Source organism: Mycetomoellerius zeteki, unplaced genomic scaffold (assembly GCF_001594055.1).
Source record: "Mycetomoellerius zeteki isolate Tzet28-1 unplaced genomic scaffold, Tzet1.0 scaffold106, whole genome shotgun sequence".
NCBI lineage: Eukaryota > Metazoa > Arthropoda > Insecta > Hymenoptera > Formicidae > Mycetomoellerius > Mycetomoellerius zeteki.
Genome location: NW_017255975.1, coordinates 541,250 through 554,113, shown reverse-complemented (window position 1 = coordinate 554,113; position 12,864 = coordinate 541,250). Strand labels below are relative to the sequence as shown.

The 12,864-nt window shown below is 34.8% G+C and overlaps 1 protein-coding gene across 1 annotated transcript in view; it reads right to left on the bottom strand.

Annotated features, from left to right (window-relative positions):
* Positions 1-6: 6 nt before the first annotated feature.
* Positions 7-12,864, bottom strand: part of LOC108723620 (defective proboscis extension response 3) — a 147,770-nt gene continuing 134,912 nt past the window's right edge. Inside the window, exon 6 of the mRNA XM_018449511.1 lies at positions 7-205. Coding sequence (XP_018305013.1) covers positions 96-205 — 110 coding nt within the window. The 3' untranslated portion in view covers positions 7-95. The remainder of the gene's footprint in view (positions 206-12,864) is intronic.

Genomic DNA, 12,864 nt, shown 5'->3' with positions numbered 1-12,864 from the left:
CTCCTCTTCCGCACCACCCTCGTCGTCGCCCCGATCTTGTTTGGGTGAAACTATCGGCCGTTACTCTCTTACTGCAACGTCTCGTGATCGACCAGTCACCTCGCGAAGGAACCGGCGTGCAGGAGCAACAGGAGCAACGCGAGTGTCCGCGTGGCTGCGCCGCTGTTACTGGAGTTCCCGTGCTGCATGGCCGCCGGATGTTCCCCTGAAACCCAAGAAAGCCGCATACATATAAATTATTTTGCAGACGGAGACTAGGTGGTCAGGGATGCAGCGATTGGAAAATTTACATCGCCGTCTGCGCTCTCTCTCTCTCTCTCTCTCTCTCTCTCTCTCTCTCTCTCTCTCTCTCTCAACCTCTCTCCCTCCCTCCTACCCCTTTTCCGGCTTTCTCTTTCCTCTTTCGTTTTCTCGAGGAACTTATGTGTATGAGAAATATACGGCACAATAACCTATAATAAAATAACGGCACCATATACAGTAAAAAACATTTTGTACATTTATATTAAAACAAATCCTTGCTAAAATTTTTGTATTGAATTTTTAATATATCCGAGTTTTAATTTAACATAATATAATTATGTTATTTGAATATTTTGTGTTAAATTAAAATTTAACATTTCTCATTGTTAAAATAACAAAATTTAGAGATAAGTAAACAAATAACATAAAAATAATGTTGCTTTAAAACATAAATTCCAAGAACAAATGAATGAAATGTGTGTGTTGTTTAATATATCATAAATGTTAATTTTACTGAAAAAATGTTCTGTATGACTAGTCACATATTTTATATAATATATATAAAAAGATACAGATATGGTATTTTGTGTTATTTTCTCTTTGTAACAATAAATATCTGTTAAATCCATATATTGCATATATTAAATATCACAAAGGCATTGCCTAAACAAAAAATGTAAAAACAGCATCTAATTTTAGTATTTGACATTATAAATGTGTAAATTTAACATAAAATTTATTTTTAAATTGTGTTAAAATATTACGCTTCTTGTGTTAGTTTTTTACATAAAAAGAAATATTTGTGTTACTTTCTGAGATATTCGTCTTATATTAAATTAACACAAAAATTTGGGTGGACTGTTTGGGACATGTGAAATGTGTTACATTTAACACAAACTTTTTTACTGTGTACCTTCATTTTAATCATAGATTTTTTTACGAATTTAGAATCGATGTAACATTACATGGAAAGGACGATTTTGTTGAAGTATTTTTATAGGATTTAAAAATTAGATATAGATTTGAAAATAAATTTTGTTGAACTATCAAAATAATTATATAAGACGCTTAAATTAATTGTTAGATGTCAACACTGTAATATTGCTCTCATCATGCTTGAATTTTTTACATAATTATTTGGATGGGTCCAACAAAATTATTTTCAAATTTGTATCTATCTAAATTTTTAAAAACTTTAGCAAAATCGTTCTTTCCGTAATACTCTGTAAATACTTTAATAGATGGATAAGAAAAAATGCTAGAGAATAAAAGTATGGATTAATTTAATAACAAGCCAATTTAATCTACATATAATAGTTGCGATATGTATTTATTTTATTGCCAGAAGCATTTAGAATAAATTTCCGCATATATGTACGTAATACGATAATCAAAGCAATACTAACTGTTATTAGAATAATCACGAATAATTAATCATTATTGTGCAAAATTAGGTTTCGCATTAGATTGTACATTAATTATTGAGAGCAATAAATATTTGAGGATGTCACGATGAAAAGCAAACATGGAATTTCATTCCACGTACTAGTTTTCAGATTGTACTATAATTCATAATAAATTTGAAATGACAATGTATCGTTAATCACTTTAAATACTTATAAAATTTTCAACTGATATTAATCGCTTATTATATTATCTTCAGAATAAACTCATCATCATTCATGAAATAATTCAGTAACCATAATCACATTTTAACCGCTTGACTAAAGACATAGATAGATAAATCAAATATGAATAACGCGACAGATGAAATAAAACTAAGAAGAAAAAAACTAGTACTTTTATCGAATGGCTTTAACATATATATAAGACTTTCGCAAAATGTTCGTTCACAGGGGACAGAGTCAAATCCATCGTTGCCGTGTATCGATTTCAGATAAATCAAATATTTAAGCGGACACATTACGTTAGATATTGCAATAGCGCTGCTATTTGTTCCCGATCTCGCTCGCAACAAATGGCGAGATTCCCGAGAAACTGAGATTCCATCCAAATGTTGACGCCGGCGGCGTTTCCGCATCGAGCGTTTCTCAAAAGTTTGCAGTAACCAGCGCATTGAAACGACTTGGTGCATTTAGTATAACGGCGCAAATGCATAAACGTAAGCAGCGCATATACGACACGTTAAAACTAACTTCCAATCTCTCCACTAGAGAGGTATAGATACCTGTGAGGTCCCTTGGAGAACCTTAAGCGAGAACCCTCAGGTGCTGTATCGGTAATCACTTACTGAGGTGGTTCGAAGTTGCCGTCGAACTACAAGAGTTCTTTCCGCATTTTTTATGCGGGGACGAACGTAAGTGCCTTATTCTAGTACAATACTGAAGTTATTAATGCAGCATGTTGTGCGGATATTGCAAAAGTTCATTATCATGGAGTGCGTTTCGAAGTAGCAGGGGTATTTAAGTGCGTTATTTATGCAGTTTCTTAGTAATATTAAATTGCGTCCAGGCTTTTCCTCATTGCATGCAGAAGCAACCGATTATGTCGCCGCGATGAGTTTCCTTGCTAAGATTTGCACTAATGAAATTGAAGCCTATATATTTAATAAGAGCTTCGCGCCGATTGTTTTTAAAAGAAAAATTGTAATAGAACGTAACATCAAAGTTATAATATAACTAATTAATAAAAATAAAATAATAAAATAGTTAATAAAAATAATTTTCTTAGTCCATTCATTTTTATTCATTTCATTCACGTGGAAGTATACACGGAAAGAATGACTTCGTTAGTATCTACAAATTTAGATACATACGGATCTATGAATAAATAATTTTCTTGGACCAAAATAACCATGTAGGGAACTCACGAATGATGAGCATTGTTACAAAAAGTTTTGATATTCTATTATAATAATCAGTTTGAACGTTATATATAGAGGAGAAGGTAGTATTATGACACCCCCAGTTACATTTTACACAATAACTTTGTTATTAATCAATATTTAAGTTTAAAACTTGACAATTACATTCGTTAAAAAGTTGTTAAATCGATTCTGGACTCAGAGTTACGAAATATTTACTACTTAGGATACTATTAATAAAAATGTGGCGACATTGCATAATGACTCGAAGAAAAATGGGTGGTAATGTGGCCTTATAAAAATTGCCTTAAAATATTAATTTTGTTTAGAAAACAGTATTTGGTTACAAAATTAACAAAAAAGTAAAACATTTTAAAATGTATGCAAATGAATGTATAATATACCAATACATTCACATAACTTCTGCATATAAGCTGCTCAGTACTAAAAATAGTACACGTAATATAAACTATAGATTAACCGTAGAGCTATACAATTGATTATCAAATAATTATTTTGATATGAAAATCTCGAAAAAGAGATTGTGAGTAATTAATATCCATTGATGATCACATTAGCAAAATGCCATGGTATGTTTAAATTTGCATAACTAAAAATATATACAGTTAAATAAAATGTTAAATAGCAAATAACACATTCAAAAATACATATATTCGTGTGATAATATGCTTAAGTTTAAGAAAAATGGGGGGGGAATTAAGTGTAATTAAATGCTAAAGTGTGCCTCAGAAACGTTTCGAAATACTTGAAAATAAAAATGCGTTATAATAAGTGCTGGCTATTGAGTATTGGTAATATTAACATGATGTAACGACGAGCTACTGAACTAATAATTCCATAAGTAATCATTAGGATTCGCTATATAATAGCGGAGATATTAAGGGAGACCACAATAGGTATGTACACTGATTATAATACCACCTTCTTCTCTAATTACTTCATAGCCAAACAGAATTATTTTCAGTATTATTTTATACGCTTATAAAAGAAGGTATTTAATTTTAAGATATTAAAATTTTTTATTTCTTGCTTCCAAAGCGTACTTTGAGTAACAGTCGTGTATGTAGATTTTCCATTATAACGCTCGGTTTGACGCTTTTATTTCCGTAATACACGACTCAATTATCTCGATTGCATCCAGCAGCGAAGAAATCAAAGAGACTTAATCGCCGCTATAATAGTTCAGTTTTCTGTCGCGTGGCTTAACTTTGGCTTGTTAATTCCGAGTTTAAGTTAAAGCAAGGTGTACTCTAAATTTTGAAATATGCATTGAATTAACTTAAGAGTGGTATTATCTTCACGAGGTTTCCTGGCTGTCGCTTTGTATCCCTGCCGTTTCCTCCACAATATATATATATATTATTTTGGTAATATTTTTTTAAATATTTAAAAATGTTTTGGTAATTATGCAGTTTAGGGGAGCCCCCTCCCAAATGACTTTGATCTTGACATACATTGTCAAGGTCATAATCCTGACCTGAGTAACCTTGAGAAAGTTTTAGCCATCGGACGTTACTTGTTAAAAAGTTATAAACAAAAAAGTTTAGATTATTAAGAAATAATGTCTCATTTCTGCTATATAAAATCAAAATTTTCTGTTTTAAAATGAATATCCTGCTTTAAAAACATTATTTTCTTATATAATCTTTGTTCTAAAGCAGAAAATTTGATTTTACAACGACTCTTCATTTAAAATGAAACTTGTACTAAAGTCATTGCGTGAAAAGTCGTCATTTACAATGATCGAACTCATACTTTTTTCGACATTACGAGTTCCATGTATTCATTTCATGCTAATTAAATTTCTTTGCAAATTAATATTACTTACATTTTATTTTCTTTCCTTATTGAAGATGTTATACAGTGTATGCAGAATAAAGCAGAAAAAACATTTTCTGAACAAAAATTATGTAAGAAAATAATATTTTTAAAGCAGGAAATTCATTTTAAAGCAGAAAATTTTGATTTTATATAGTAGAAATGTCGTAACGAAGAAACGTCATAACGAGTAATGTCCGATGGGTAAAAATTCCTCAAGGTCACTCAGGGCGATGACTTTGACAATATATGTCAAGGTCAAGATCATTGGGAGAGGAGGGCTCCCCTAAACTGTATAATTACCAAATGTTTAATTTTATAAAGTATATTATTTGGAAACACTCAAAAATATTTAGTTTTAAAAAGTGTTTTGTAAACGCCAAAGATTTTAGATAATGTTTAATTCCTGTAAAGATTTCTATAAAGATTAATTTTATTTTATTTAATTTGTTATTTTGCTGACCACAATATACAGAGTGATTCAGAACAACCCCGTATCCTTGTAAAGACGTATTTCTGACTAAATTCTGAGACAATCTTTCCTACATAAAAATTTTATCCGACGCTTACTTTTTGGGTTATTAAAAGATTAAGTTAGTGAATTACGAGCCGCGTGTAGAAGGTAAGTACGAAAGAGAGAGAGAGAGAGAGAGAGAGAGAGAGAGAGAGAGAGAGAGTGTGTGTGTGTAATTATATGTGAAACAGAATAACTCTATTTTCTTATATAGCTAATCGCAACAAGTGCCCTTCGTGATCGCTCGCGTCGGACGGTGAGTGCGCCGTCCCTGCTTACCTTCTGTACGCGGCCCGTAATTCGCTAACTTTATCTTTTAATAACTCATAAAATAGGCGTCGAATAAAATTTTCGTAGAGGAAAAATCATCTCAGAATTCAGTCAGGAACATGTCTTTACAAGAACACGAGGTTATTCTGAATCACCCTGTATACAGATTGGCGCTGATCTTCTTTACAAGACAATCTTACAACATGACACCATGTCTCGTGTTTTGATATTTTTAGCGTTGTAAAAATGTTTTTTAGCGCAATAAGTATGTCTTATGTTTCAAAATGTTTCATCTTCGTAAACATTTAATATCGATAAAGTATTTCGTTTTTCGATGTGCGAAAGAAGTAAACTTTCAACTGTTGTAATAAAATATCTTTTCTCGATTAGAAGAAAAAATAAATACTTTTTAGCATTTTAAATACTATTATAGTTAATATTATATAGTGTTTAGATTTAAAACACTAAAACATTTAAAGCTAAAATATTTTTTATTATTAAACATTTGTTTTGAAAAATGTGTTTTAAATGTAAGCATTTTAAGCACTGCACTTTTTATAGTGTATCGTGTTTCTAGCTAAATTTTTGGGTACTTCAGCAAAATCAATCTTCCGTATATCATTCGGGAAATAAATATCGCATTTTCTAATGCCCGATTTTTCACGATCGGCAGTAACATGAATAAAAAATGATTGACGAATCTTCATACACCGTATATAAAGCAACAGTTCGTGTTTTCCCTTTTGAACAAATTCTTCGGAAGAAATTTGTAACCGTCTATATGTGCAACAGTTCGTTCGACGCTGATCGAGTTCGAGAGCACGCCGAAATTTGACCGGAGATTGATGCAAGAACATCGCGCGGTAAGGATCAACGAAAAGAATCAAACGGCGTTCGTACTTGAGCTCGAAGAGGTTGAATTTCTTTCACTTCCGCACAGCACACCTACACAACCTATCTCCTCCCCCTGTGCATTTATCCAAAGGGGATGGATTTCTGCACTAGAACGTATTTTTTCCCCTCCGCCAACATCCGTTTGAAACGCGAGCTAATTTACGACTCGCAATTCGACGAACGACCGCACTGCCGCAAGAAGCGCTCATTTTTCAGCGAAAACGAGCATCAGCGTCTCGGGAAAAAAAAGAAAGAGAGAGAGAGAGAGAGAGGGGGGAGAAAAGAGACGGGAAAAGAAAGCGACTCTCGAAACGATGACCCGCGGAAGTAAATTGACAGCAAGAGAAGGGATGAAATTGCCAGAGGCTTTTCAATGAAAGACGATATCGATGATACACTCCATATTTTCACGAGATGCTGATATAACGCGGCGAGATGTGGCACTGAGTGCTTGCATAAGTTTAAAATGTACGTGGTAAGTCATTATGACGGTGTTTAGGATTTTAATTTGTGTGTGTGTGTGTGTGTTTGCGCGTGCGTGTGTGTGTGTCGCTGTTTTCTCGCAGTTTGGTACGCGGAGAATTGGCACGTGGTTTAGCGCGCGGTATTTCGGCCGATGTATCGCGGCACGGAGCGCGGGGCGCGTCTCAGCTACGCTACGTATAGCATAGTTGATTGCTTTGCGGAAACGCAGGTATACACCAATGACACATGACGCGAGCGCGATCGTGGCGCGGAATGCGTTTTCCCTTGATACGTCGAAGGTCCACGCGAGAGGCGGCGTTCGGCGACAGAGAACTCTCTCGGCAGAGATTGAGAACACTCAACCCACTGTCTGATGCCTAGGTCGGTGCAAGTTGCAGTGACTACTGTCGTTATTTTACGCACGCTGTGTACATGTGGCAGAAGTTCATCCAAATGCTCGGTGACTATAGCGATCTATATCTTTAAAACATCTGCCATCTTGTTGGCTAACATATCTGAAAACTTTTGTGATAGTTGCATAACTAGTTATGGACTTGATCCCGCGTACTATTATACTGTATCGGGTTTTACATGGGGCGCGATGTTGAAACATACGTGCATCAGTTTTGAACTTCTTACCGACATTGACATGGTCATGTTCATCGAACATGGTATACGCGATGGTTTGAAACAATGTTCCAACACAGACACGCGCGGGTCAGTAACAATTACATGTTGTTGAATGATCCATAGACATCATAGTCGAACCTGCTATACTTCGATGAAAAAAAATACGATTCAGGACAAACCATTTTAATTTATACAGTCGATTTTCTCAAAATCTGTAACTTTAAAACAAAATTGTGTCAAACAAAAGTTTTATGGCTTCAAAGGGCAGAGAAGTTAATTACCTTAGTTGACCTTGAGAAGATGTACTTAAGATCAGGTCAAGGTTAATTGAAATTTTTTAAATGGAACTTTCCATTTTTTATTAAACCTATATTCTTGTGGTTAACTTCTCAAGACCTTTTTGAAACACTATAACAATGGTATTTTTTATTAAGTATTTCCCAAGTTACGAGATTTCAAAGTTATAAGCATTTGCATTATCCAAGGTGTCCGACTGATGGCTAAAATCTTTTGAATATTGTTCAAAATCATTAACTTGACATCATATGTCAAAGTTAAGGCTATTGAAAGTTGTCCTCTTATTTTTATTTTTAATGTAAAAATGAACTTTTGTGCAAAAATTAAAAATAATTGGAGGAACAACCTCCAATGATTTTGATCTTAGCATATAATATCAAGGTCATGATTTCGAACAACAGAGGTTTAACCGTTGGTTATCTTGAATAATGCAAATGTCAGCAGTACTGTTATTTTGAAGCCTTATAACTTGGAAAATACTTAATGAAAAATAATATTATTATTATAGTGTTTTAAAAAGGTCTTGAAGTCAGCTACAAGGATGTGTAATAAAAAGAAGTTCCACTTAAACAATTTTAGGTAACGTTGACCTGACCTTAAAGACATCTTCTTCACGATGGCGCCGTACGGCAAACCGGGCTAGAGACACTATAATAAGAGACTGGCATAGATGGGCTAATTTTTGATTGGCTGGATATAGAATGGCAGAAACCAATCAAAAGTCGTGCTGGTAATAGATGATAGTACAGCCCGAATTCTGATTGGCTTCTGCTTTCCTACTTTTTTTGCTTTTCCATCCTAGTTGCGAACGCGTCCTATGACTTACTGTCCTGTAAACGCCATTTTCTATCCAACTAGAACTTATGCCAGTCTCTTATTATAGTGTCTCTAAACCGGGCTCGTGCGACGACCGGTCTGCGTGGACCAGCCGCTTAGTAGTGTCACATTGTTTTTTGAGCCTTTCGACTCACGAGACTCCTAGAGAGATCATTGCCACCTTTGACTAGAGAGGATATTTTTACCATCTAATTTGTTGCAGCAGCCAATCTTTTTTTTCAGTGTAATAATAAGAAAATGCAGTACTAAAAAGTTGCTAAAAAATTCTGAAAAAGTTCTCAGAGTTCTATGAGAAGAAAATAAATAATTTTTGTCTCTTGCAGTTTTTCTGTAAAGTTGATAGTATTTGAGTAAAAAATGATTAAAAACCATTTTTTCGGCAATTTTTAGCAATTAATAATCTTGTTAACTATTGCGAAAATTGCAAAATGGTAGAGAATATTTCTTCTCAGTTTAATCCATTCTGCCCCTATGCGAAAGATTTACCGTTACTTTTGGAACATCCTGTAGAATAATTCAAGATTGATTTATTTAAGCATTAAAGATCCAGCTTCGACCGTTATAGGCATTTTAATTTCTAGTATAATATACGAGAATACTTGAAGTTTGTTCGCGTCGCATACTCCAACATGTTCCAATATGCTCCTACCATAGATCTTACTCACTCCAACGCACTTGATAGAGTGAATAGGCGCTATGATAGAAGCATGTTGGAGCATGTTGGAGCTTGTGACGCGAACAAACCTTTAGCAGTTCTGTGTCTGTTTTCAGATTAATGTTATTATTCTGTTGTTTTATATTAATCTGTCTCTGATATCGGTCTTTTATTGTAATTTCGTTCAACATCCAAAATTTTGACATCTTCTCAACAGAAATCTTGACTATGATGCAACCTATGATCTAATTACATAGAATGTATTGTTGTATTTCTATTAATATAAAATTCTTGTTTTCAATTGTCTTTCCATTTGTCCAACATAAGTCGTATCACAGTCCTTACAAAAGATTTTATAGATAACGTTCTTTTTACAAGTCGCGGTTAATGGATCTTTTTGTGCTCTGATAATCAATAATATTACCCAATTTATTCATACTCTAAGAGAATACAACGGAAACCGTGACTTTGATGACGTTTTTAAAATTTCTCGGACGATGGACCTACATAAGGAATTGTAAACCATGTTTTAATGATCGTTGTTATTATTATTATTGTTATTGTTGTTAGGATTAATGTCTTCATATTTTTTTATTAGCCAAAGTTTTTAATCTTTCAGCTATTGTCGAAAAAATAAATTGCAAAGAATAGTCATTATCCAATAATATTCTAACAACGGATTCCAAATTCTTAACATGATAGTCAGGATGAGAGATTAACAAGACACAATTTACAAGAATGTTTTGAATATTTAGCGCACTTGGACCAGCACCTATTCCCTCGAACACTTCTATTTCTTTTTTATTGTACTTTTAAGTTTTTTAGAGAATCGTGATATTCATAAAATTTTGTATGTACCTATTTAGATTTTCCAAAAATATAATATTTCAAAAATATTTCTATTTTCATTATTATTTCTATGGAATTATATTTCTTCTACATGAATACGTAAAGCATGTAAGAAAATACATTGTAGTTAGAATATACGAGTATGTATAAAATATAGTCTGATATTTTTACTGTTGATGATAATTTTTACCGATGATAATTATTAGACATCAGATATAAGTATCAACTTTGAGTGATTGTCTCATTTTTTAAGTCCCAAAATAATCATTTATAAAAAATGTCTTTTAGATTTTTAAGTTAAGGCAGTATTTTTCAAGGAGAATCGGTTCTAGATAGTCATGATATCTTTTGTATCCGCGAAAGCCGACTGCCCTTCGGAATTCTCCTATTGATTATAGGAGGCGATAATGGAACTTTTACACGTGCCATGCTACCGCCGAGCTGCATAACATTGGCCACGTAATATTGGCTGAGCTTTTGAATCCGAGCGTTAGTAATAACGAATAACGCGACTGACGTTGATAGATTAACTCGCAGTCAAGGGTAATAGCCGAAGAAGAGAAAATCCAATTTCGATAGGATGACGACGGCGGTCGCGCGCTTGCGAATTCTCGATATGCGAAATCGTATATCGCGAGCTTTCTCGTGCATTACGAGAAATTTGCGTCCGCGAGACCCGTTTTGAACTTTTTGAAAGTTTTTACTTTGACATTTATGTAAAACGAGTTCGTTAGGCAGTAACTTAAACGCGTGCAATAGAAATATCATGTATGCCTTCCAGTCACTTGCGCCATTTGCTATTTTTACAGAACACATACTACATTTTACATAATTAATATGATAAGTGCCATATAAAGAACGTTATTGTCGGAAATCCTATGATTTTTGTCATAAAATAGGGTACGTCTTACCCCTTGGGAGCACCGCAAAGCGCTGATGCAATTATCCTCGACCACACCAAGCGACATTAAGTTGAATATCCGATGTGCGGCGCTGCAGATAGTTAAACATGATAAAACTTTAACCACTTCATCCTAGAGTCTTGTTTATAAATTAAAATAAATTATCAAATAGCCATAATTTGCGTAGTACAATATTTCCCGAGGTACATGTTCGGACAATCGAGAATACCTTCTTCGATCAATTCCTTTTGCAAAAATTTACAATATCTGCACAAAAGGCCTTACACCAAATACAAATTGCGACGCTAAATTTATCGCAACGTACACAAACAAGCGATCATATAAAATTTCGGTTGCGTCTACACAAACGAGAGTTTCACGCGAAGATTCAATCAAATTCGATTAATCGCAGGACTGACAATTTACCAGTGCTATTTGCGGCCGTATTAGCGCCTCTATAGCGATTGTATGCCCGGATATCCAAAGGCTAGGCTCAGATGTACGGGACCAATTAGTAAATCAGCGGTCACCAATGTTTACTCGTGACTGATGAAGGCGGCGATATCTCGCGGTGGTAACGCGTGAATCTCATGTAGAGTAATGGCGAAATCAAGCGATCCAAAATTCTCAGCGGATTTTGCGCACAGCCAGCGAAATTCTGCATTTTAAATCAGCCATTTTAACCGTGTGCAAGCGAAATGTTGATTTTATTACCTATACGATGCTCATGTTGCATCCTCATACGTGAAGTATGTTATGTAACCATTAGTTGAATGGATTCGCTGAGAGACCGACCGACATTTATCGTAAATTTAGGAAAATTGGAGAAAATTTCTCAAACTCGACGAGATGTCGATTAGGAGCCATGATATTCTAACGATCCTAATTTGCATAACAATATTGTTTTACACATCTTTGAATGGCACTGAGGATGCATTTTAAAATTACGTCGACATATTAAAAGCACAATTAGCTTCATAATTGGTTGCAGTAAATTTGGGCGCAAACGTAATCATCACGCAATATAAAAGTTTTACGCTAATGTGTAATTAACATTAAACTGTTTTACATTAATGAAAATTGTTTGCGGTAAAATGGGAATTTTAATTTTTTCGTCCCGAATTGTTGTTCAGCGTTTCGTATAACAAAAGAGTGCAATCAGAACGCGCTTGTACCACGAGAAACGTCATTGGAATAGCCCGGCACAACACGCAAGAACCTCCAGGTAGTTTTAGGTAACGCTGTAGCGTACACAGCTTAATAAACCGTCTCTCGCGGGCCGAGGGAACGTCCGCTTTTTATGTTTCCGCGACTTTCGAAGTGCGGTCGCTTAAATCACGACCGAACTTCCGGATCCGCGTCTGGGGCACACTCTTCTTTCGTCCTTGAAATATTTTCTACCTACTATCTGCTTGGTTCCCCCCCTCTCTCTCTCTCTCTCTCTCTCCCTCTCCTCCTGACCGCCGGCCGGAGTCGACGTCCGGACTTCTCTGCCTTATGAAAATCTCGATCATAAAGCTCGTCGAAGTTTTCCCTCTGCCGGGATGCTGCGCCGCGGTAATCCCGCTAAGGCGGCTTGATTTGCAACGAAAGCCAGAAAGAGAAAAGGATGAGAGGGAGAGGAAAGGGAGAATTGCGCACCGCT